We start from the raw sequence: 26,803 nt of genomic DNA, 5'->3' as shown, positions 1-26,803 counted from the left end.
AGTCAACTTTACGTTAAGTTTTAGTATGTAAATTTCAACAAATATGTGTGGTTCAATGTCTATGCAGTAAGTGTCATTCATTTTGTTTCAAATAAGCCAAGAAGAATTAAAATTGAATGAAAGATGACAAAGATATCAACAAATCACTTTTCCATGTTTTACGATAGTGACCCCAAACTTTTGGCCGATACATCATATTGAGGGGTGACCCCAAAAATTTGGTCGATGACATCAAGGATTAATTTACTTAATAACTTTTTTTCTAGATTTTTTAGCTAAGTTCTGTAAAAAGCAGTTGAAAGCTAATAGAAAATGGGTCATATTACCGCTCTCATCTTAAAATTTGGTCGACCCAACTTCCAGCGACACTGCCGTAAGTTTATATTCATTTTTTAGAAAATTTGGCAACTTTGGGTTAAGCTTACATACAAAACTTTTTGAAAAAGTTTCTTTTAAATCATGTTCATAGTTTCTTTGACTTATTATCTTTTGAATGAAACCTAGGGTTTTGAAATCGGACGCAAATTGGCGGAGATATGGGCCTAAAAAAATTACATGTTTTTCAGGGGGTGACCCCAAACTTTTGAACGGGAGTGTACATTACCGGCGGCCGCCCCGGTACGATCTAGAGCGACTGAAGCAACCGGATGTCGCCACCGCATACGCGCAGAATCTCGAGGCAGCGTTGCCGGACGAGGGTGTGCTCGATGTGGCCCCTCTAGAGGACTGCTGGAGTACAGTCAAAGCAGCCATCAACAACGCAGCCCAGAGCACTATCGGGTACGTAGAATGGAGTCGACGAAACGATTGGTTCGACGAGGAGTGCAGAGCGGTTCTGGAGGAGAAGGATGCAGCGCGGGCGGTAATGCTGCAGCATGGAACCCGACAGAATGTGGAGCGATACAGACAGAAGCGGAAGCAACAGACCCGTCTCTTCCGGGAGAAAAAGCGCCGCCTGGAAGAAGCGGAGTGCGAGGAAATGGAACTGCTATGCCGTTCACAAGAAACGCGTAAGTTCTACCAGAAGCTCAACGCATCCCGCAAAGGCTACGTGCCGCAAGCCAAAATCTGCAGGGATAAAGACGGGAGCCTCCTGACGGACAAACGTGAGGTGATCGAAAGGTGGAAGCAGCACTTCGACGAGCACCTGAATGGCGAAGAGAATGTAGGCACGGATGACCAAGGCAGCGGAGGAAATGACTATGTTGGTGCAGCAGAGGACGGGAACGAACCAGCTCCCACGCTAAGGGAAGTTATGGATGCCATCCACCAGCTCAAAAACAACAAAGCGGCTGGTAAGGACGGTATCGCAGCATAACTCATCAAGATGGGCCCGGAAAAGTTGGCCACCTGTCTGCACCAGTTAGTAGTCAAGATCTGGGAAACCGAACAACTACCGGAGGAGTGGAAGGAAGGGATAATCTGTCCCATCCACAAGAAAGGCGACAAGTTAATGTGTGAGAACTTTCGAGCGATTACCATTTTGAATGTCGCCTACAAAGTGCTACCCTCCAGAAATACCGGCAAATCCTCCAGAAATGCCGTGAATACCAGGTCCCAACGCACCACCTGTTCATCGACTTCAAAGCGGCATACGACAGTATTGACCGCACAGAGCTATGGAAAATCATGGACGAGAACAGCTTTCCCGGGAAGCTTACCAGACTGATAAGAGCAACGATGGACGGTGTGCAGAATAGTGTAAGGATTTCGGGTGAACTATCCAGTTCATTCGAATCTCGACGGGGACTACGACAAGCTGATGGACTTTCCTGCCTACTATTCAACATCGCCCTGGAAGGTGTTATGCGACGAGCCGATCTCAACAGCCGGGGTACGATCTTCACGAAATCCGACTGATTTGTCTGTTTTGCGGATGACATGGATATTATTGCTAGAACATTTGGAACGGTGGCAGAATTGTACACCCGCCTGAAACGCGAATCAGCAAAGGTCGGACTGGTGGTGAATGCCTCAAAAACAAAGTACATGCTGGTAGGTGGGACTGAGCGAGACAGGACAAGCCTTGGCAGCAATGTTACGATAAACGGGGATACTTTCGAGGTGGTAGAAGAATTCGTCTACCTCGGTTCCTTGCTAATGGCTGACAATAACGTGAGCCGTGAAATACGAAGGCGCATCATCAGTGGAAGTCGTGCCTACTATGGGCTCCAGAAGAAACTGCGGTCAAAAAAGAATCACCCCCGCACCAATTGTATCATGTACAAGACGTTAATAAGGCGGGTGGTTCTCTACGGACACGAGACATGGACGATGCTCGAGGAGGACCTGCAAGCGCTCGGAGTTTTCGAGCGACGGGTGCTAAGGACGATCTTCGGCGGCGTGCAGGAGAACGGTGTGTGGCGGAGAAGGATGAACCACGAGTCCGCTGCACTCTACGGCGAACCCAACATCCAGAAGGTGGCCAAAGCCGGAAGGATACGATGGGCAGGGCATGTTGCAAGAATGCCGGACAACAACCCTGCAAAGATGGTGTTTGCTAACCATCCGGTTGGTACAAGAAGGCGTGGAGTGCAGAGAGCACGATGGGCGGACCAGGTGGAGCATGATCTGGCGAGTGTTGGGCGTGACCGACGTTGGAGAGCTGCAGCTACAAATCGAGTATTATGGCGGCAAATTGTTGATTCAGTATTATCATGAATTTGATGTTAACTAAATAAATGAATGAAGGGTAATGCACATATGTCAACGATCGTTCAATATTAAACGCGTCACCGCATTGATCGTTTACTTACCGGTGAAACCCGACGTTCCCACGAAAGTTATCGCGTGCATCTGATTCCGCATTCAATATTCGCGTCCCCATCTCCTCACCGAGAAAACCGACTGCCTCACGGAAATAGCCGCGCGTTTATCACGGTATTGAACTCAGAGTATACGGATAATAAACTATCAAGCTTAGATAGCTTTTTTGAATTATGTATTTTACTAAGAGTAGTCGCATGTGTTACCTGTGATCGACAGCCGTTGAGGGAATTAAGCCAATTATTTTAAATTTGCTCAATGATTTTTGAGAGCTGCAATTACTTTATTCTAACATTTTTATTGCTTCCACATTAAGTCAGCACAAGAGCTGCAAGATTAATTTGCAGATATTACCAGACTGCAGGAGTCCTCATGACAACGCATTGGTGAAATTACCCCAACTTCTCGGATGTAAAGAAAAAAAATCGGATCGTCCGAAAGGAACACGAGCGTGATGCTTTTGTGTTTCAGTGGATCACGGCAAATATTGTCTATTCGGTTGGAATCAAGACAGACATTCAATCAAAAATTGCTATTTTTTGGTCCACAAGTGTCGCAACTGTTTCGCATCTAGGGCGCTGTGTTGCTGACAGCAACGGAAAGGATGCGCATTACTTTTTACATGATTCAAAAACGTCGCGAGTTGGGTCGCGTCGCGACTTGGTTGTGCGACGTCCGGTTTGGTGGCGGCCCGACAATATTTCTCTAATGATATCATATTTCGTTAAACTTTGTTATCAATATCATTCGTTGTAATGAATCCTATCTAGTATAATCATAATTGGTCCAATTATGTTCCTCTTCGGGCAGAAAAATGACAATGAATCAAACGTGAGCAAACTTTGACTTGGGTCACGAACCAGCTGTGTTTACGCACATTTCACATTATATTTTGCTCCGTTCTCGATTGGACGAAACGAGTGCCGTTCGCTGTTTGTTGGATCGCGAATGTTTGTGCAAAGATTTTGCTCTGTTTTTGGTTCATTTCCGTAAAAAGCATGATGCTTTCCACCGCTGCTGATATGTGATCGACTCAGGGAACCTTGATGGATTTCTTGATTTGCTTGATGGTTGTTTCAATCTCAGAGTTAACGCAATTGATCCGCCGTACTATATGCGGTTAATGCTGAGATGTTGATGACTGGTCGGGTGTTGAAACTTGAATAAGTTGATAGAAGTGCTCAAACCATTATTGTTTTAGCTGGTCAGCTGGTCATTTGGTCCACTCAGATCCCGTGCGTAAGATAAAGTAGAGGAGGCGGATATCGATATAGCGGCTTTCTGCCCTTCGTGAGCTAGGGAGTTCACCCACTGTTGCTTGTCTCATCTGCAACAGCCTTCTGATCCCTTTCCGAAAGCCTAAAACCGTTGACGGAACTCGTATTCGGTTGCTTTGTTTTTTGATCTTCGCGATGTCGCCTTTTTGAACTTTATCCACTAAGGCATTCAATTCACGGTATACATTCTCATTGTCCTGTAGTTTGGCAACTGGGTTGTACTGATCGGGATTGATCACCGTGGAGCTTTCCATTATTGTGAGGTCCCGGACCCGTATTCGAAATTTGCAAGAAATGATTCTTTCACTATTTGACTCCCACTAAGTAGGAAACCATCTCCTTTGTGTCGGGGAGCATTGTTGTCTGGAATACAGGAATACAACAATACCTGTCCCGGGAGCGGATCTGGTGTGATGGTTAAAACACGTGACTATCACGTCGAGAACCTAGGATCGAATCTCATTCCCGACAAATTCGCAAACTGTGAGTTCTTCCTTCGAAAGGGAAGTGAAGCGTGGGTCCCTAGCCCAGAGCTAAAAATCTCGATAGTACAGAACAGTGTTGAAAATTTCATTTCGTCATATCTAAATTCAATCACCTACAGCTCATTTTAGAAGCTGAACCTGAGAATATGGTATATGAAAAACTTGTGCGGCTAGACCAGTTCTGCAAGAAAGTCACGGAAAACCCGCTATTTTTCGAATATTTAAGGTAAATGTCACGAACTACCTTTGAAAAATGCCTAATGATATTTACCGTGAATATCATTGGCATTTATCGAAGTTCTTCTTATACCATATTTTCAGGTTCAGCTTCTAAAATGAGGTTTCAAGATATGACGAAATGAAATTTTCAGCTCTGGTACAGAAATTCATGCGCCACGTCATGATCCCATTTTTATTCGTTGTTTCCTCTGTTGGTTACTTGAACGTTGTGTTGAGATTCGAGGACAGTAGGTTGTTGGCCTAATCTTCTATCCACCGTGGTGGGGCTGACAACTTAGGTATAGCTTCTGGTGCTGGAGCATTTCATATTTATTTACCGTCAAGGCGCCATTCACGGTGTGCCTTCGAATATTTTTTCATTATTTCCATATTACGATTGAATGATATGACAATTTCCCTTCAATTTCACCAATACAACACTAATGTATTGTTACCATGTCAAAACGCTCATTAGAAACATTTAAAAGTATCATTTTGACACTAAAGTGTGTTTACATGAAGCGAGTTTCTGCTTGTTCACTGCATTCATAGTGAAAAAACGAAAACTGCGCTAAGGTGATTTAAGCGATAAACTAAATGTAGTAACGTCTTTATTCCACCAAGAAGCAATTAAATTCACATATCAGGTATGTATTTTGCATTACCGAAGTACAGTATGCGGCAGGAAAAAATGCGAAAGTGTTTTTCAACTTCAAACCTCATTTTCGTCCATTTGACATTAAACAATCTATGTTTCAACGTTCCATGATCTATAATAAGCTAGTTTTCTGAAAAGTTAATTAAAAAATTTCCCATTTTGGTCACTAACCTTTACAGGGCGGCGCCTGAAGATGAAGACAACCAGAATTTTCAAACCGCAGAAAATCGCACAGGTCGCTAAATTTCGCATCTGATAAAACAAAAATTTTGATTTTCTCTACAATATCATCAAATATATGTACTTATTTCATCTGCTATGTGAAACTACATGGCTCTGGATCAGTGTGGTCTGGTTGTTCATCGAATTTGAGCTAATTTTGTTACTGTTATAGTCATTTTGTTTAATGACCATTGGGCGCGCAGTTTATTGATATCCGCTAATTAGGCCTACATTATCACATGTTAAACATCAAATGTGTTCATTTTATTTTTCAGTGCTAGAATATAGACATTGACTGATACACTGTCATGAAAAAATAGTCATATATATCCCATATTTAGCGTGTAATAGTGCCTTGAACTTTTCGCATTTTTTCCTGCCGCACCCTGTAAGTTTGACAAGAAAGTACGATTACTCGTACTTTTTAATTGAAACAAAAAGGCACGGTAAATGGGTACCCTAAAAATCAATGGTCTCCATTCACCGTGCCCCATATTGTCCCATATATCTAGAAAAAATCGAAAATTTGAACATTCGTTTTTCTAATAAAATCTTGCAAGTTATAACTTGAATTGAATTTAAACGAAGAAAATTCCCTAGGCTGGGTTGTTTTGATCATTTTTAAACAAAGTAGAATAAAATTTCTCATACACGGTGAATGGTGACCTACCACGGAATTAGGCGACCCTACTACCCTTTACTAATTGTACTATATCACCAAATTTTGTGAAAAAATTTCTACTTCTGTGGATATTGCTTTAATTTTAACCTGTAATGAAGGCAATTAAAAGCGGCACCAACAATGTTAATAAGACTGGTGTCAAATGACATCCCTTACTTCCCCCGAATCTTCTTTGATCCACGGTGAATGGTGCCTTGACGGTATTTATTTATTTATTTACACCGTCTTCGATAATAAAAAAACCGCACAGACTGCACTTAATCTAATGTATCTTAGATACTAAACTACTCGACTAATCCGGTTTTTAAAAACAGCTTTCGTGATGTTGAAATCGTACACGTTTGAAACATCATTAAATGCTCGAATGCATGAGTCTAGTGGGTTGTTGTAGCCGTAGTTTGAGCGATGATACGGAACAGATAGTAAGCTGGAAAACCGCAAACTTCGGGGGGAACGTTGAATGATATCTGTTGCAGGAGTGCAGGGCAGTCGATTGTTCCTTGAATAACGTCGAAAATAAACAAGCGATGCAGCTTATTACGTCTTGTGGACAGCGGTTCTAGGCCTTTTAGTTTACACCGTTGAGAATAAGCGGGAAGATTGATTGGGTCGTTCCAGGGCAGCCGCCTTAAGGCGCAAATCGCACAAACTTTTTTTGTACACGTTCGATTGAAAGTATGTGCGTTGTATAGTACGGGATCCAAATAGGAGCAGCGTACTCCAGGATACTGCGTACTAATGAGCAATAGAGCGACTTCAGGGCAAATATATCAGTAAAGTCTGAGGCCAGGGATTGGCGGCATGCACCGTGCGGTGCGAAAAAAGGGTGTGCTTCACACAATCGCAAGTGCTCGTCTCCCGTTTTGCCGAGAGACAAGAGACGTATGAGTGAGAGCTTTCGTAATTGTGCGAGAGACAATCGCAGCACTAGCTCTACGGCGCAGGGAGTAATGCACGGTGCTTGGGACTGCGCTTGTCTCCAAACAGAAAAAATCAATTATTGTGGTTTTACCGGCTACTTGTATTCTACCGGTCGCTTCAGTATGGCCTCCAAAGTAGCCGTTTTATAAAAAGAGTAACTTAAAAATGATTTTAAATATTTTTATTGTATGCGCTATTCCTCGTTGCAACTAGCTACTCAGCGACATTCATTTTTTGACAATCAAGTTGATTTTTATATGAAAACGGCTACTTTGTAACGGCTACTCAAGTAACCGGTAGAATACAAGTAGCCGGTAAATCCACAATAATAAATTAATTGAAGAGTTTGTGTTTTCGGCAAAGTTGTTAAGCTTGTCAAGGGTTGACAAGTGATGGGTCGTTTGATTCGAAATTATTGCAATCATGCGTAGTATCAAGCCAAGAGCAAAGTACGGAGACAAGCACCGAGAGAGTGCAGCGTGAGAGACAGAAGAGCTCCAGCGCGCGGCAAAGCAAGCGAGCAACACACAACCGATTGCGCGTACTCGTCTCCTTCTAGTTTGTTGTGCTGTCTCGTAGCAGAGTGTGCAGCACGCAAAGAGTTTTGAGTCGCACCCTATCCCTGTCTGAGGCATGGCGATGTATGAACCCCAGAACTGAGAAAGCTTTGGCAGTAGTTATCCCCACATGCTCATTAAACGTGAGCTTGGCATCGATGGTTACTCCCAGGTCACAAATTGACGTAACACGTTGTAGTGGTTGCGCCTCTAGGGTATACTGGTGATGCATTGGATTCTTTGAACGGGAAAAGGAGAGAACTTTGCATTTCTGGCTGTTGACGAACATTCCATTGTCGTTACACCACACTAACAAGGAGTTAATATCCTCTTGTAGAGCGGTACAATCATTTGGAGTCTCTATAATGCGAAAGAATTTCAGGTCATCGGCGAAAGACAGCTTGAACGATGAGAGGACCATGTTCAGGTCGTTTACAAAAATATTGAATAATAGAGGACCAAGAACGCTGCCTTGGGGCACTCCAGACGTGACGCAGAATGTTCTAGAGCATGCTGAATTGACCGTAACGTATGAAGAGCGACCGGATAAGTACGAGGAAATCCACTTTGTTATCCAAACCGGAAAGCCAATATGTTTGAGCTTGTCGACTACTAGGCTGTGGGGTACGGTGTCGAATGCCTTGGCAAAATAAACGTATACTGCGTCGACTTGCCTTCTCCTTTCCACTTCCGGTGATAGCGTAGAAATATAGCACATCAAATTACTAGTTGTTGAGCGATGTCTCATGAAACCGTGTTGCGAGTCCGAAATAATAGGTGCTGCGATATTGTGCATCAGTTTCTCGAATACTTTACTCAAGCAACATAGTATGGAAACACCACGATAATTAATTACACGGTTGATGTTGCCGGACTTATGAATTGGTACGATGGAAGCAGTTTTCCACGCTACTGGGAATGTACCTTCACGTAGGGAACTATTGAAGAGAATGGCTATAGGTGCTGCTTATTCTGCGGAACAGTTCTCCAGGAACAGAGGAGGAATACCATCCGTGCCGGCTCCTTTCTTGGAGTCGAGTTCGTCGATGGCCAGCATTACTTCGTTTGGTGAAAACTGAATGGTAGGTAGGTTGATGTCATACGAAGGAATGTGAACGAAGCAGTTCTCATGGAGCACTGGTGACACCTTGTTGAACACACTTTCAAAAAACTGAGAGAAGAGATCTGCCGCTTCTGAATTGGAACTGGCTTGGGTACCGTTGTAATTCACATTGCAAGGAATACGAGCAGATGATTTTTGTTTCCTTACGAAGTTCCAGAATCTTGATGGGTTCTGTTTTAAACTGGACTGGATCTCGGATATGTAGGATTCGTACGTGGACCACAGAACAGATTTGTACGTTGCCTCTGCCTCACGTAGAATAGCCTTTTCGTTTTCTGATTTCGTGAGAAAGAAACGACGTCGCGCTTTCCTAAGGGAGTTACGAAGGTTTCGCAGCTCGGACGTCCACCACAGTTTGCTAAACGTTGAGGAGAACGATCGTTTCATACGAGGCACGTAAGTGTTGTAAACATCAGAGAGTTTGTCGTATAATGAGGAGAGTGCATCGTCGACGGTATCGAACCGCAAGAGGCTGTCCCAATCAATATCGGCAAGCGCTGCCTTTAACAGGGTGTAGTCACACGATTTGAAATCGAAGGTTGATTGGTCGGAGAAGTTCGCGTGGGAATCTAGCTTATCAACGCTTAGATCAATGAGTAGGACGAACGGTATATGATGACTGTCCATAGGCAATACTGCTGCAGGTGGAACAATAATGTCTACTTGCTCCGGAAGACTAACAAACGCGAGATCCAGCAGTGCTCCATTTGCGTTTACGAAACTGTTGATTTGTCGAAGGCCGGAAGCAAACACGGATTCAACGAGACATCTTTCGCGGTCGGATGTCATGTTTGTAGGAATATAGCCATTTATCTCGTCGTCGATTTGCCAACGTAGTTTGCTAAGATTGAAGTCACCTAGAGACAGGATGATGTCGTCCTCTGAAGCTTCACTGATGATGTGCTGCACTGCATGGGCGTGGGCAGCATAGAGATCGATGTTAGAGCCAGGAGGAAGGTAGATTGATATTATGTAAAGCGAACGAGAATCCGACTTCACACATACTGCGGTTTGCTCGAGGCTTTCGCAATTCACCAATGCAACAGCCTCACAACGTAAGCAATTTTTCACAGCAATCAATACGCCACCACCCCGAATATGCTGGCTGGTTAATGCACTTCGATCACAACGAAACACCGTGTACTCAGACGATATATCAGCACTGTTTATATCCTCTCTTAGCTATGTCTCCGTGAAGACTACCACGTCATAATCACTGCTGGCTAACGTCAAACGTAACAGTATTGACCAAATTCGTCGAAGATCGGGGAGAGGTTGAACTGGATCCAGATGGAAGTATGCTGTCGGATGCGATGGACATTAACGGAAGGAGTCTATTCGTATTGCACGGCGCTGGATGCCAGTAAAGACGTGATTGAGACGCATCTCATTGGTGAATAGGCGCTCAGGACGTGTCTCCTGAGTTTTTCTGACATCAGAAGCGCAACATTGGCCCCGCACTGGAGTAAAGGTAAGATGTATCCATCAAGCTAAGTTTCATCGTTGAATTTGTAATACTTATAAATCAGAACATCATCCAGTTGAGTTCTGAATGAGCCAATATCTTTCAATAGAACCGATAAAAGTGGGCTAGTTGGTGTATAATCAATAGTCATCTACTCATAATTAAACCAAACCCCAGCTGACATAAATCGTTTTGCCCTCATTGAACTACATAGATACGCTAGGTATCTACTCATCTTCGCCAGACCCCTGAACAGCTGGCACACTCTATATCTATTCAATCAGATTGACGTTCATGGAGTATCGCACGCAGCAACAGCAGCAGAACTACCACAACACAACGGGACAATCCGTAAAAGCGAACCCTAAACCCACTTGGGGGTTCTATGTCAGACTGGCTCAGCTCGCACTCGATATTTATATGTAGGATCTAAGTGAGAAGCTAGTCTAGCACTGATTCGCTTCTATAGCACTACTACTGACTGCTGCAGCACTCGTCACCACATCGAAACACATGTGATCCACTCACTCACTCACCATCATCAGCATCGTCATCGGGGCATCATTTCGGTCCTCTTTTCGTCCCATCATCCAAACGATGCAGCTGCTGGCTGGCCGGTCGCTTTGGGTATCGGTTAGATCAACATTCATTTTTAAAAATATGCCACCGACAGCCCTTGTTTTTGCGATCCAGTCCTCCTCATCGAGGCGGGTTGGGTTGGCGTCATGGCGAAAACTGTCGCGTGTCGATGTGCAGAGGAAAGTGGGAGAGACGATGGTAAAATATGTGCTTAAACGAATGTTTCGATTTATGTTGTGAAAATTATTGTATGGATAAGTGACAACTTTTGCAAGCAAAATACATGTTCATTTGAAACGAAACTGTTGAAAGAAATACCAAATGTCTCTGAACGCAATATTTTGAATAAATAAAATTCCAAATAACGCATTTCACACTGATTTCCCCCCATTCCACAGCAGCGCATATGGTTTCAGTCTGGTATGTGGCTCTTCTAACTATACATCCCCACCGTAGATTGCCAAGTTGGGGTTAATCTGGTGCTACTGCTGTGGCAAATGCCATCAAATCATAACCGATAGTTACCCTCTCGAGAGATGGAGGGACATGGAGCAGACACTTTTTTCCTCGTCCTTTCCGCGTTGCCAGCTGCGCGAGGTCGTCGATGCATTGCGATTGGCGATCGTGGGCTGCGGCAAGGCCGAGGACACATAGAGAGTGGTGCGTTGCGGTCAAGCTGACAGAAGGATGATTTTGCAGTTGGCATTTTTCAATTAACGATCCAACAGGACGCTCAATAGCCGCCTGAATATTAGAGGCCGCTGCCCCAAATGGTGATCCCTATGGGGACAAGTAAACGGGGACAAAGCTTTGGTAAAAGTTTTTTTTGCGCTGGAATTTGTCACATTCAGATGTTGGCGATTGATTTTCGATTAGGCAGTTTATGTTGAATGCTGGAAACGAATGTAGAGCAGCCATTCTCTTCAATCAAAAGTAATCCGTACAAACGACATAAAACTTCAAAATATTTTTAATTTTTAAATTAACCCGAATAACGGAGAATTCTTTAGCAACTCCTAGCATGTTTCCAGAAATTGCCAGAAGTATTTCTCGACGAATTTCTAGAACAATTTCTTTTGGATTTCTTTTTGCAATTCCGTCTGGAACTCCTCCAGAAATTTCATCTAGAATTCTTCCAGAGGCGCTGTTTGAAATTCTCATCGAGTTTCTCTGCGATTTTCTCTAGGAATTCGTTAATGAGTTCCGCCAGGAGTTCATCCAGGAGTTCCTCCAGGAGTTTCTCCAGGAATTCCTCTAGGAGTTCCTCTAGGAGTTACTCCAGAGTTTTTTTTTTTTTTTATTCCTGTTCGGGTTTGTCACTGCGACCAGTTTTTAGATCTATTGTGACATTACCCGTATCCTTAGTGTAGTGCATGTCGCATTACTCAATTGCCATTGAGGGGCAATAAAGTATCGATTTTGATACAGTTTTTGTTTTGTTTTCTTAGAAAACAAAACAAGAGTACTGATATTGGCCATGCATCGGAAATCTAGCATCACCCTTGTTTTACTGCTAAATTCTCCCCAGTAGGAAGTTTAGGACCCGGGTTTTAACATTAGCAGCAATATCATTCCAATAATGGAACATGTGTTCAGTAATAAGGATGCTAGTATGTTCCTTGCGTACTAGCACTTTCCAGTCTTCGAAGAGTTAGTACATATATGGATCCCTAACCCAATTTGATTTCCTTTGCATTAAGTTTAGCCTCAGATGGTGAGGTTTTTAACTATATGCAAAGTAAAGTTGGTAAACTCAGTTTTATTCAAAAACTGGAAGTCACCAAAACACCAGTAGTAAGGACTAAATACTATAATTCCTTGAATTACCAGAACACATTCCAAAATTGAAAAATAGGACGACACTAGATTTCGGTTTGGTAGATCTATCACCGTAAAGCAACCAAAAAGGTGATCTACCCACGCTACGGGCTCCGTTAAAGATCGAGCATCTTTTAAACCCCCTCAACCATTCATCCCTCAGCACGGGTCGCCTGACACCTTGGATTGGGGTTACCTGTTTGGTGGACTTTTACCCCCGGAACAGGTGGTCCGTAGTGCTATTCTAAGCCGGCAGCTACACGGGCATTCCTCCAGAGTTCCTCCAGGAGTTCTTCCAGGAGTTCCTCCAGAAGTTCCTCCAGGAGTTCATCCAGGAGTTCCTCCAGGAGTTCTTCCAGGAGTCCCTCCAGGAGTTTTTCCAGAAGTTCCTCTAGGAGTTCATGCAGGATTCCCTCCAAAGGTTTCTCCAGGAGTTCCTCCAGGAGTTCCTCCAGGAGTTCCTCCAGGAGTTCCTCCAGGAGTTCTTCCAGGAGTTCCTCCAGGAGTTCTTCCAGGAGTTCCTCCAGGAGTTCTTCCAGGAGTTCCTCCAGGAGTTCTTCCAGGAGTTCCTCCAGGAGTTCCTCCAGGAGTTCCTCCAGGAGTTCCTCCAGGAGTTCCTCCAGGAGTTCCTCCAGGAGTTCCTCCAGGAGTTCCTCCAGGAGTTCCTCCAGGAGTTCCTCCAGGAGTTCCTCCAGGAGTTCCTCCAGGAGTACCTCCAGGAGTTCCTCCAGGAGTTCCTCCAGGAGTTCCTCCAGGAGTTCCTCCAGGAGTTCCTCCAGGAGTTCCTCCAGGAGTTCCTCCAGGAGTTCCTCCAGGAGTTCCTCCAGGAGTTCCTCCAGGAGTTCCTCCAGGAGTTCCTCCAGGAGTTCCTCCAGGAGTTCCTCCAGGAGTTCCTCCAGGAGTTCCTCCAGGAGTTCCTCCAGGAGTTCCTCCAGGAGTTCCTCCAGGAGTTCCTCCAGGAGTTCCTCCAGGAGTTCCTCCAGGAGTTCCTCCAGGAGTTCCTCCAGGAGTTCCTCCAGGAGTTCCTCCAGGAGTTGGTCTAGGAGTTGTTTCAGGAGTTCTTCCCGGAGCTGCTCTAGGAGTTCCTCCAGGAGTTCCATCAGGAGTTCCAATAGGAGTTCCTCCGGGAGTTCCTTCTTGAGTTCATCCGGAAGTTCTTTCAGGACTCCCTTGAAGAGTTCCTTCAGGAATTCCTCCAGGACTTCCTCCAGGACTTCCTCCGAGTTCCGCCAAGAGTTGGTCCAGGAGTTCCTCCAGGAGTTCCACCAGGAGTTTCTCCAGGATTCTTTCAGGATTTCCTCAAGGAGTTAATTAAGGTGTTGCTCTCGGAGTTACTGCAGGAGTTACTCCTGGAGTTGCTCTAGAACTTCCTGCAGGAGATGCTCGTGGAATTTCTACAGGAAGTAATCCAGAAGTTCTTGCAGAAGTTCGTCAAGGAGTTCTCCAAGAATTGCTCAGCAGTTCCTCCAGAAGTTGTACCAGCAGTTTCTTCAGGTGTTCCTCCAGGAGCTGCTCTAGTAGTTCCTCCAAGAGTTCCTCCAGGAGTTCCCCCAGAAGTTTCTCGAGGAGTTCCTCCAGCAATTCCTCCAGCAGTTGCTCTAGGAGTTGCTCTAGGAGTTGCTCTAGGAGTTGCTTCTGGAGTGGTTCCAGAAGTTGCTTCAGCAGTGGCTCAAGCAGTTCCTTCAACAGTTGCTCCAGGAGTTCCTCCTGGAGTTTCTTCGGGAGTTTCATCAGGAGTTTCTTTAGGAGTTGTTTCAGAAGTTGCTCCAAGACTTTCTCCCAGAGCTCATCCTTGAGCACCAAAGTAATGTAGCATGGCTGAAATCCTTTTGTTATGCACGCAATAAAACTTCAGAAGGTTATTTGAAGTTGTTACAGCCTAATTTGAAACCAATCGAACATCAATGACAATTAAGTTACAAGCAACAGTTGTGAATGCTGACGCTGGACGGACAGGATTTCTACAAAGTAGGTCAATCGTACTTTTTCTAGTCTTGATAACATATTCCTACCTGCTTCGATTGAAAATTATTCCTTAATTTTCAATGCGGCATGTTGTAAGTGATCAAGAAATACCACCAATAAAGCATTTCATGTTTCATCATTAGCTACATTTCTTTCTTTCCGGTTTCCCAACAAGCCTCCTCCCCAATCATTTATTGACGTCGAAGACTAATAAATTTCGCTTCATTGCTGCCTCAAGGGACAACACACAATAATGACGTCACGTCACATTTCACATCGCAATCCCACGGGGGAATTCTTTCGTTCCACTCCCCTGCTCGAACACTGAACGCGGTACAAGTACGAGCAGAGCAATATTCAAATACCGCGAGCAGCATACGCAGTGCCATTGCCATCGCCATCGATATTTTAAGGCGGACGTGGATCCATCAGAGAAATCTCTTATGCTGCATCGAATTCCCATGGGGGCAGTCCGTGGTGAGGGGGCGAGAAGCTCGACCTTAACAATATTGTCATACTTCATTGATTGTAACACGCCGGAGTAATAAAAAATAGAGAAGAAAGACGAGGGTGGCGCCACGAATCGTGTTTTTTATTATGTTGCCTATGATAACAATACGAGACAGCTTGTCTACAAATGATGACTTTTCCAATTGAGTGAGGGATTCTGGGGTGAAAAGGGCCAGTTAGAGAAGATTCTCAGTGTGCTATTTGTTCAACGTCATACTTACATCTGAAAATCTAGGACTTTTGGTTTCTACTATACCCTAGACTATAAGGCGATACAGAAAAAACTGTATTGATACAGATTTTTGATAAAATAATTAGGCATCTCTGCTTATTATAGATATCTTGAGAACAGTAGGAAATGTTTGGATTTCAAAACCAAAATTTTTTTACATTGATGTAAAAAACATTGCATTTTTTACAGAAACATCCGAAAAGTTTCAATTCATGATAACTTTTTTTTCGACGTTCAAAAAATACCTATGTGTGGAGCGGACCTGGTGTGATGGTTAGAACACTTGACCATCACGCCGAGGACCTGGGATAGAATCCCACTCCCGACAAACTCGCAAAATGTGAGTTCTTCCTTCGGAAGGGAAGTAAAGCGTGGGTCCCGAGATGAACTAGCCCAGGGCTAAAAATCTCGTTAATACAGATTGTTTTTGCACGCGCGGGAAACGGATCGTTTCGGACACCGTAGAAACCGTAAAACCGAGAATTATTCCACTTCAACACTAAACTTTATGTCAATTTCTTGATTTTGCTTTGGCTGACCAAGCCATGTGGGAAATTACACTGTTGAAAATGCTTTGACATCCATGTGCACAACAGAACATGTGCTCGATGAACAAATTGAGATTTGAAATTATGAAAAGAAATTCACGTACTCCGGTGAGACTCGAACTCACGACTCCCAATTCGCTAGACGGGCGCTTCTATTCCTTCAAGCTACGGAGTCACTCGACTATCTCCGTCGCCAGCAGGCCTAGAACTGAACTCGATTCCACAATCGCACATGGTTATCTTCTTTTCACAATCCAAACCCCCTTCGGATGGGATTAGATGAACATCTAACACATTGTCTGTTGTGCACATGTATGTCAAAGCGGGAGAGGAAGTTATTTTTAATTGTCGAGAGCTTCGGGCACTGCCTTCCAATCACTTATTGGTATGGCAATTAGTGTGCAGTCGGACTCTCGACGGGTCGGTCCTCGGCCGACCGAATACGGTAAGGGTGACCGTAGCACCTTACAAATGTCAATTTCTTGATTTTGCTTTGGCTGACCAAGCCATGTGGGAAATTACACTGTTGAAAATGCTTTGACATCCATGTGCACAACAGAACATGTGCTCGATGAACAAATTGAGATTTGAAATTATGAAAAGAAATCCACGTACTCCGGTGAGACTCGAACTCACGACTCCCAATTCGCTAGACGGGCGCTTCTATTCCTTCAAGCTACGGAGTCACTCGACTATCTCCGTCGCCAGCAGGCCTAGAACTGAACTCGATTCCACAATCGCACATGGTTATCTTCTTTTCACAATCCAAACCCCCTTCGGATGGGATTAGATGAACATCTAACACATTGTCTGTTGTGCACATGTATGTCAAAGCGGGAGAGGAAGTTATTTTTAATTGTCGAGAGCTTCGGGCACTGCCTTCCAATCACTTATTGGTATGGCAATTAGTGTGCAGTCGCAGTGTGTTCATCTAATTCCATCCGAAGGGGGTTTGGATTGTGAAAAGAAGATAACCATGTGCGATTGTGGAATCGAGTTCAGTTCTAGGCCTGCTGGCGACGGAGATAGTCGAGTGACTCCGTAGCTTGAAGGAATAGAAGCGCCCGTCTAGCGAATTGGGAGTCGTGAGTTCGAGTCTCACCGGAGTACGTGGATTTCTTTTCATAATTTCAAATCTCAATTTGTTCATCGAGCACATGTTCTGTTGTGCACATGGATGTCAAAGCATTTTCAACACTAAACTTTATTCCGAGACTTATTCGCTACACAAAACGACTGCGATTGTAGTAATAAGAATTTATTTCGCGGACTGTAATAGACGAGGAGTGTATTTCCCGGCGGTCTGATTATAACTAACTTGTATTTGCCTATATACAGTATCATCTGCCTGATGAGACACTCTGATTCTCCTAACCACATCTCTTATCAAGCTCATAGCGAAATAGGTGTACAAAACTCATACGGTAGATAAGGAACACTACAGTTTGTGGATCACGTTTGATCTTCGCTTCGCTCACCAATGCTATCTTCATTAACCCTCGCTTGACCATGCCGGCCGCCTTGAAATCTTAGAGATTTCAAAAACTACCTACTCCTGCTCTGATTACTGCATATTATATACTATATTGGTTTGTTTTGTATACGAATTCAATTGTTTCTTCTCTGATCACTGCCAGTCGCCGTGTTGACCGTGTTATATACTTCTGCTGCTGCTGCTGCTGCTGTCGGGCGTATTGTTCTGTTGCTGCTTCGGCGATTGGAAATGGATTGACCTTGACCCTTATTCGTTGGTAAACATTGGACTGCTGCCGTTGATGCTGTTCGACGTGGATGGGAACTGGACTTCATGATGGACTTGGGATGGATTTGCTCTGGGCCTGGATGCTGGATCTTTCTCGCTGCTGTGCTTCATCTGGCTTAACTGGGATCTTCTTCGTTCCAGGGCTGTGGACTTCACGACTGCGGGCTTCGACTCGATGCAGATACGATTACAGTTGGACTTCTGGCTGGTTTTCATACTCGGTTGCTCTCCTTGGTGGTGGTTCGTCTTCGTTGATGAATAGACGAGGCCCCTGTGGCCGCCGTCGATGGTGCTATAAATCAAATGAACGGGTGCTTTTTCAAACTGAATTACTGTACAAAACAAGGACTTGCCTGGAACGGAGGCCAGTTGGCCTCCGCGGCGCCACCAGGCGCTGATGATACCCCTACACGTCACGATGGTGATTGTCGATACTTGCTGGCGAGTTACTCATGTGCTGACGGAACATCAAAGTGCCGAGACCGCTGTTCGAGTTGGCCATACTCGTTGACGATCTCTTCGTTGGTTCCTGGAGGATGAATAGCGCTCTTCTACCTCCGCTGCGGGCTCGCGTACTTGTACCTCAAATAGCCAAGCGTGGAATAGTGTTTAGCAGGGTTTCTGATAGTGCAGTCTAGGACTGCCACGGTAACTGACTTCACGGACAAATTCTGACAATGCTGAACCTGGTTCAGACCGACTGCTACATGCACCGTTCATGCAAAACCACCACCAGAACAAAACAGATTACCTCGATAATTGGAGAGACCGGATCGAATAGTGACTGACTTCCATCGTTTCTTGGACTGGAAACGAGGACGGAATGTGGCTACGAATGAAAAATGAGCCGATTAACTTTTTGAAATTCAATAAAATACTTAACTTAACTGGTCTGTGGAGGTCTTTCGACCTCCGCCGGTGGAGGAGTCCTAGTTCTCCCCTGCTGACGATTGGAAATTGTCGCTGATTGGAAGGATGCAGACCTTCGATATTGCTCGTTTGAAGCTGCCATCCTTCGTTCGGACAGTCACTACCCGAATGTTTCCGTCTGCTCCGGTGTGTACCTCTGTTATCCGACCCAGAAGCCAACTCAACGGTGGTTGATTCTCGTCTTTCAGCACCACCATCGTTCCGACCTTCACGTTGTCTCGCTTCTTGGTCCATTTTGTGCGGTTATGCAGGTTCGACAAATATTGAGTGGACCATTTCCTCCATAAAAGTTGCACAAAATGCTGCACGGTTTGCCATGCAGACAGTCGGTTTTCCGGTAAGCCATCAAGGTTTGGCTCCGGAATTGCTGCCAACGGACGTTGGATGAGGAAATGACCCGGTGTTAGAGCCTCGTAGTCACTGGGGTCATTGCTAACCGGAGTAAGCGGGCGAGAGTTTAGAACTGCCTCAATTTGCGTGAGCAGAGTCTGGAACTCGTCGTACTGCAGGATTCTTGCCCCGATGGTTCGTTTCAACAGTGTTTTGATGGACTTCACTGCGCTCTCCCACAATCCTCCGAAGTTTGGGGAGCGGGCGGGGATGAAACGAAACTCTATGTTGTCGTTCGCTGATTCTCGGACCACGGAGCTCTGGAACTGCTGGTCGATGAAAAGCTTCCGCAGCTCAGCCAACTCTCGCTTGGCCCCGATGAAATTTCTGCCGTTGTCACACATGATGAGAGTAGGTCTTCCGCGTCGGGACGTGAACCGTTTGAGGGAAGCTAGGAATGCCTGCGACGTTTGATCAGCTACCAGTTCCAGGTGAACTGCCTTTGTTACTAGGCAGACGAAGACGACGACAAAGCACTTCACGGGACGGGCAGAACGCTGAGGGTATTTAACTTGGAACGGTCCACACAGATCGATGCCAACGCGTTGGAAGGGACTACAAGGTGTAACCCTCTCTGACGGAAGATCAGCCATCAGTTGCTCGTGGACCTTTGGCTTGACACGGAAGCAGCGAACACAGTCGTGAATAACCTTTCGAGCTACATTGCGAACATTTGTCGGCCAGTATTTTCCGCGAACGGACGAGACCAATAGCTGCTGTCCTGCATGGAACAAATTCTGATGGTATTCAGTCATGACAATCGTGGTGAACGGATGACGATGATCAATGACATATGGGTGTTTCCGGCCTGCAGGAACCTTGGCGTTCCGCAACCGGCCGCCGACGCAAATAATGCCATCTACCATCTCGGGATTCAGTGAAGCGATACGGGAGGAATCTTGAATCGTTCGACCACGTGACAATTCGGCGTATTCTTGCGGAAAGGATTCTTTCTGGGCGAGGCAAACTAGCAAACGAAGCGCTGCGTCACGTTCGGCGAGAGTAAGATGACCTTGCTTGCGACGCTCCCGATTTGTGGCTCTCGCGTTGAAGCAGAACCGTTGCAGGAAGGCTACCAGCGTCACAAGATCTGTTAGTGATGACCGACGACTGAAGATTTCGCTAGGCTCCGCGCTGGGCAACAGTGCAGAAACAGTTCCCTTTTCCTCCAGAATCGACGGCTGAAGTTGACTTGCGTCCGGTTCAGAATTTGGCCAGTTTGCTCGGTCTTGGAGTAGCCAGTGAGGTCCATGCCACCAGAGGGACTCGTACTGTAGCTGTGGGGGTGCCATGCCCCGAGAAATGATGTCTGCTGGGTTCTCTGTTCCGGGAACGTGATTCCAGGTCCCGGCCTTGGTGACGTGCTGGATCTCCGATACACGGTTGCTGACGAATTCTTTCCATCTGGAGGGAACTGACGCTAGCCAGTATTTCACAATTGTCGAATCTGTCCAGAAATGCGATTCCACGGTCATGTGGATGCTGTCGATAACCTTCTCGTAGAGATGTGCGAGTAACAGTGCCGAGGAAAGCTCGAGTCGTGGAGTGGAGAGTGACTCCTTCTTCTTCTTGAGATTCTCTAGAGGAGCAACTCGAGACTTCGCTGTAAGCAACCGTACGTCTATGGTACCATCATTTGTAACGGTTCGGATATAAATGCACGCGCCGTATGCCTTTCGTGAAGCATCACAGAACCCATGTAGTTCGATGGATTCCAGTGACTTTGTGACTCCAATCCAACGTGGAACCGTGATTCCGTCCAAGCCGATCATGTTTCTGCGGTACTCTAGCCATCTTTCCTTCAACTCTTCGCTTAATGGAGTGTCCCAGCTGCATTCACGCTCCCAGAGCTCCTGTACGAACAGCTTTGCTTGAACGATGACTGGACCGATCAATCCCAACGGATCGAACAAACGGGAGATATCCGACAAAACTGTGCGCTTAGTTACAGCATCTGACTCGTTCCACTTCGGAGTGCTGAAGCGGTAAGCATCTGTTCGTGGTTCCCACTGTAGCCCTAGCGTTTTCACAGTGGAATCGCTTGAATCAAGCGTGAGAATTGTTCGATCATCGCGAAGATGCTCCGGAACGTGGCGTAATATTTCCTCGCTGTTGGAATTCCACTTCCTTAACGTAAAACCACCAGACTGCATCAAATCCACCATTTCTTCGACAAACTGCTTTCCTTCATCTATCTCGTCGACTCCTGACAGCATGTCATCGACGTAGAAGTCTTCCTTCAGAACGGCTGCTGCCATGGGATGGGATTCCTTTTCCTCTACTGCTAATTGCACCAGACACCTAGTAGCGAGATATGGTGCGGACGCTGTTCCATACGTCACTGTCGCCAACTCGAACGTTCGAATTTCTTGGTCGGTGTTGCCCTTCCACACGATCCTCTGCAGCTTTCGATCAGGACCAGAAACAGCTATCATGCGACACATTTTCGCCACATCCGCTACGACAGCATAACGATGAAGACGGAATCGGAGATTTATGTTGATTAGCTCATCTTGCACTACGGGACCGACCATCAATGCCTCGTTGAGCGACACTCCTCGTTGAGGTCTTGCACGAAGCGTCAAACACAACTCGTAGTTTGGTTGTTGTGCTCTCTGGCTTCAGGACAGCATGATGCGGCATGTAGTATGCAACTCCTTCACAGTCCTCAGAAACCTCCACCATGTGACCCATATCCAGGTATTCTTGGATGAAGTCGGAGTATTGTGTTCGCAATTCGGGGTTCACCGACAGTCGCCGCTCCAAGCTGTTCAGTCGTCGAATGGCAATGGATCTTGATTCGCCTAGTCTCTCAACGAGATAATCCTTCTTCGGTAGTGTAACGATGAATCGCCCAGTTTCGTCACGCACTGTGTCGTCTGCGTAAAAATCTCCTCGCAAGCAGATTCTTCCACGGAATGATTGCTGACCGTACGACAGGTTTCAATCTCCCAGAATTTAGTTAGCTGCTCTTGCAACTCCGTTGTAGAACAAACGTTGGCTACGGAACGTGGTTCGTTGATTGGGATATCCGGAACTCGGCCAGAAACGATCCAGCCGAAAATAGTGTTCTGCAGTGTAGGTCCATTCTCCGTCGCTTTCAGCCGTCCATCGGCCAACAAATCCAGGTAGTACTCCGCCCCGATTATCACATCCACCGGCCCAGATTCGTAGAAGTCTGGATCCGCCATGAAGGTCGACTCAGGAAGGTTCCATTCCGATGGGTTGAAACTGGAGGTCGGCAGCGAAACAGTCAGCTTCGGCAAGACGAAAAACTGCATCTCTTCTTCGAACGGAGAAATCATTCGCGACCTTGGAGAAACTTCTGCGCTCACTCGCTTGGTAGACACACTCTGTGCAGACCCAATGCCTTGCACTGATAAGAATGTGGGGGAGACTCGGAACTTGAGCTTGTTCGAGAACTCCTTAGTCATGAGACAGTGTTGGGAGCAAGAATCCAACAAAGCTCGAGCGAGCATAATGTTTCCAAAACGGTCTTTGACTCGTACTTTTGCCGTTGACAAAAGAATATTGTGGGTAGGTGTCTTGGGTAGTGCAACGTAGTTGTGGCTTGTGTTGGGTTGACTTGTGCTTGGCTGTGGTCTATTGATTTGTGAGTTGGCAGTGTGTGTGGGTGCATTGTTTGACTGAGTGTGTGCTTGTTGGTTCGGTTGCTGTGGGTTTGATTGTGGTTGACGTTGTTGTGGGCTGGCTTCTTGATTTCTCGTCTGCGCGGGTGGAACGGAGGATCTTACCGGGGTGAAGTGCAGCATGGTGTGGTGTTTCTGCCGGCAGTGGTGGCAGACACCTTTATCGCACGTCCTAGAGAAATGACCAGGATGCAGGCAGTTCCGACACAGCTTGCTCTTCATCACCGCTTCGTTGCGCTCCGTGACCTTCATTTTCTGGAACTTGGTACAGTGAAATGGAGAATGCCAAGACTCGCCACAAAATGGACATTTGTTGGACATCTTCACCACAGCGTGGCACACAGCAATCTTCGACTGGCGTTGATCGGAACTGGTAGACTTCGACGGAGCTATTGACTGCAGGACGGAACACTGATTGCGAAGGAAAGTTACCAAATCCTGGTATATCGGCACGTTTTTGGAATTATGGTGCGCTTCCCATAAACGCAACGTCGCTGTATCCATCCGGGCGCAAAGCATGTAGGCGAGAATTGTACTCCACTGGGCTGTTTGCTCGCCTACCTTGTCCAACATCTGCAAGTTCTTTTCGAACTCGCTGACGAGGTGATTCAATCCGTCGTAAGACTCCCTCTTGAGTGGCTCCAGTGAAAACAGTGCATCCAAATACGCCTTAACAATCAGCTTCTTGTTTTCATAGCGTTCCTGGAGAACTTTCCACGCAACCTCATAGTTGGCAGCCGAGAGCTCGATGGTGTTGATTTCCTTTAGAGCATCTCCCGTAAGCGACGTCCTCAGGTAGGTAAATTTATCCATCGGATTCAACTGCCCGTTTTGATGGATTAGGCTGCGGAAAGTATCACGGAACATCACCCACTCTCCTAGTTTTCCACTAAACACAGGTAAACTGATTTCCGGCAACTTCACCTTGGAATGAGTAGTGGCTTGCTCAGCTGGGGTCCCACCGCTGCGCTGGGTTGGATCCTTCGGTGGAAGCAGTTTCAACAGGGCAACTTTCAACTTGCAGTAGCGGTTTTCGAAGTTTTCGGCGGCAAGAAAATTCTGTTGTTCACGGTTAGTTGCATCCTTCTCAGCAGGATCGATGTCGTCTCCATCGTCCTTCTCATCTTCCATCAGCAACTCAATCTTCTCACGTAGCACGAAAAACTCCACATACACTTCTTCTAGGCCCTCAAGTCGCACTTCTACTTCACACTCGTCACGATCCTTGTCAAATGCTATCACAAACTTCTCCACGATAGACACCTTTTGCTGAAGCAAGCGTTCACGCTTCAACAAAGTTCGCAAATCACTGGCCATCACTGCACTGGTCAAATCTAATCTAATTCAATCACGCACTGATTCCTTATCACCGGTATTATCTCACTGTGACAGATCTACTCGACGTTCCACGATCGCGAATCAAACAGACAGATTTAGGACTGTGCAACCCAATAACAGCAGCGAGGGGGGATCAACCACAGAGAACAACAACCAACAGATCCAAGCGGAACTTCGAGACCAACAGGAAAGCGGACACAACTCATGCACCTTGCCAAAGAAAAGACTCACATGCATTTACAATTTTTATTATCAGCCTTATCTGGGTTGGCCACATGCAACAAGCCACCGTCACAATGCACATGCAATAACTTCACCGTATTCAATTTGGAGCTCCGTTGAATCTACGATGGCGCCGACCTCCGCTGCTCCGCTGCTATTCAATCCTGCTTCGATGGCGCCCGGTCAGGGGTTCCTTTGTCGCCCTTGATGGCGCTCGAACTGTTCCAGCGATGGCGATTGACCGCGTCCAAAATGGCACTATCTTCACGGCCGGCCTTTCTTCACAGGCGGTAGGCCACTTTCTTCTCCACGAACAACAAATTCACAACTTTTCGTAGCCTTCCGTGGCCGCTACTGTCCACTGCAGAGTTCAATTGTTTTTCGCAACTATTTCAATTGCACCGTCACCCTCCGCCGGAGTGCACACAGTCTACACACTTTCACGAAAGTTCACGGGTCCCGTGTCCGAAAACCGATCCTGGCCGTCCTCGATCCGGCTCGAAGGACCAAAATGTTTTTGCACGCGCGGGAAACGGATCGTTTCGGACACCGTAGAAACCGTAAAACCGAGAATTATTCCACTTCAACACTAAACTTTATTCCGAGACTTATTCGCTACACAAAACGACTGCGATTGTAGTAATAAGAATTTATTTCGCGGACTGTAATAGACGAGGAGTGTATTTCCCGGCGGTCTGATTATAACTAACTTGTATTTGCCTATATACAGTATCATCTGCCTGATGAGACACTCTGATTCTCCTAACCACATCTCTTATCAAGCTCATAGCGAAATAGGTGTACAAAACTCATACGGTAGATAAGGAACACTACAGTTTGTGGATCACGTTTGATCTTCGCTTCGCTCACCAATGCTCTCTTCATTAACCCTCGCTTGACCACAGATAAAAAAGTACCTAGGGTATTTGTGCCTATCTTAGTCTCATTAAGGATGTGCAACATGAAAAATCACTCACAGCATCACAGCAAAAATCACTTGGGGGAGGGGGGTAGTATGGCCAAGCGTTACGGCCCATACAAAAATTTTTGGATTTCCATACAAAAAAGCGTTACGGAGGGGGAGGGGGGTCGCAAAAATATCAATTTTAGCATTACGTAATAAATGGATGCTGCCTAAATAATTCTTAAGTTATGGCATGAATTGATTTATTAGGACCTCAATTCTTATTGTGTGTATGTAATGAAAAATTTACGTAAAATTTTAAACCTCATTTACTCGAAAGTGGGTTTTTGTCACTTACACCCCTTTGCTTCTAACCCCCTCAATTATAAACGAACGTCGTTATGAAGTCACGCGGGGAAAAGCATGCATGCTGTCATTGCATGCTTTATACACCTTGTGTGAAGAATATGATATTTGCTAGGATTTTTATATGATGATATATAAGTGACTAAAAAGTAACTAAATGGATCAATGAACGAAATATTTTGTTTATTCGGCAATGAATGACATGCATTCATTTTGGGAGCGTTTAAACTTGAATCGATTATTTTCTGAAGATTATTGGGGAAATTCTAAGTTCGGCGGCATGATGAGTTTTAAGCTGGCGGCGTGCTAGAAAATCAAAACATCCGGCGGCGTGAAGTAATAAATCTCGACGGCGCACATCTCTAGTCTTTGAGACAAAATGAGATGAATATAGGTACTAGGCCGAAGAAGGGGGCTTTTACCCTATGTTTTTGTAACTTGTAAAGCATTAATACATTGTTGATTAACGTTGTTGATTAAAATTTCATTCAATTCGGATCACTGGTTTCCGAGATATGACAGTTCAAAAATTAGTTGTCTGAAAAATAGTGTTTTATGAGAACAGGGCTTGCTTTGCGAAGGATTAATCGAGCTCAAATTTGTACTAATGATGCATATATAATAGGTTTACAAACAGTCAAAATTGAGATTTTTTGATGCACTCTATGAAAAGTTACAGCATGTTGAGCATTTTTGTGAGAGAAAAAAAGTTGCTTATCCCAAACATTTTGGCCAACCCCTGTATTTTGACAAAATTATGTAAGTCCAAATTTGTACGTGTAAGTATGTAAGTAATCCCATGTTGAAACGTTGGGAAGGTAATAAACATCGTTTCAATTTAAAAGGATTGCGTAGCCGTTTCTAAGAGATAGTCCTTTGGTATTATTTTTTTTTTTGAAAATTCTTGAAGATGTTTGTTCAGACAATTCAGGATTTTGGTGGTTACTATTTTGGAGGTTCCTTAAGGTGTTTCTGCAGGATTTTCAGGAAATTTCTTCACGAAATTAGGAACTGAGATTATAAACGACATTTCATTTCTGGCCATATTCGGATCTCAACAACTATTTCTTTTTGAAATTCTTTAAAAAAATGCAGAGTATTTTTCAGAAACTTCTCTGAAGATTCTCAAAAAAAATCTCATGGAATTCCTTATGTTCTTTTAGATTCACTGACTTTTCAGAGACTTGTCTATTATTTTTTCTAGAGACTTGTCA

General features: G+C 45.2%; 2 protein-coding genes across 2 annotated transcripts; both read right to left on the bottom strand.

Annotated features, from left to right (window-relative positions):
* Window positions 1-18,718: 18,718 nt before the first annotated feature.
* Window positions 18,719-21,553, bottom strand: LOC134290225 (uncharacterized). Its single transcript, XM_062857295.1, has one exon. The coding sequence runs from the start codon at window positions 21,551-21,553 to the stop codon at window positions 18,719-18,721; it is 2,835 nt and encodes a 944-aa protein (XP_062713279.1).
* Window positions 21,554-21,913: 360 nt separating this feature from the next.
* LOC134290224 (uncharacterized) lies at window positions 21,914-24,076 on the bottom strand. Its single transcript, XM_062857294.1, has one exon. The coding sequence runs from the start codon at window positions 24,074-24,076 to the stop codon at window positions 21,914-21,916; it is 2,163 nt and encodes a 720-aa protein (XP_062713278.1).
* Between the last annotated feature and the right edge of the window lie 2,727 nt (window positions 24,077-26,803).

Source organism: Aedes albopictus, chromosome 3 (genome assembly GCF_035046485.1).
Source record: "Aedes albopictus strain Foshan chromosome 3, AalbF5, whole genome shotgun sequence".
Classification (NCBI taxonomy): domain Eukaryota; kingdom Metazoa; phylum Arthropoda; class Insecta; order Diptera; family Culicidae; genus Aedes; species Aedes albopictus.
Note: the sequence above shows the minus strand (reverse complement) of the source record. Positions and strands in the feature narration are given on the sequence as shown.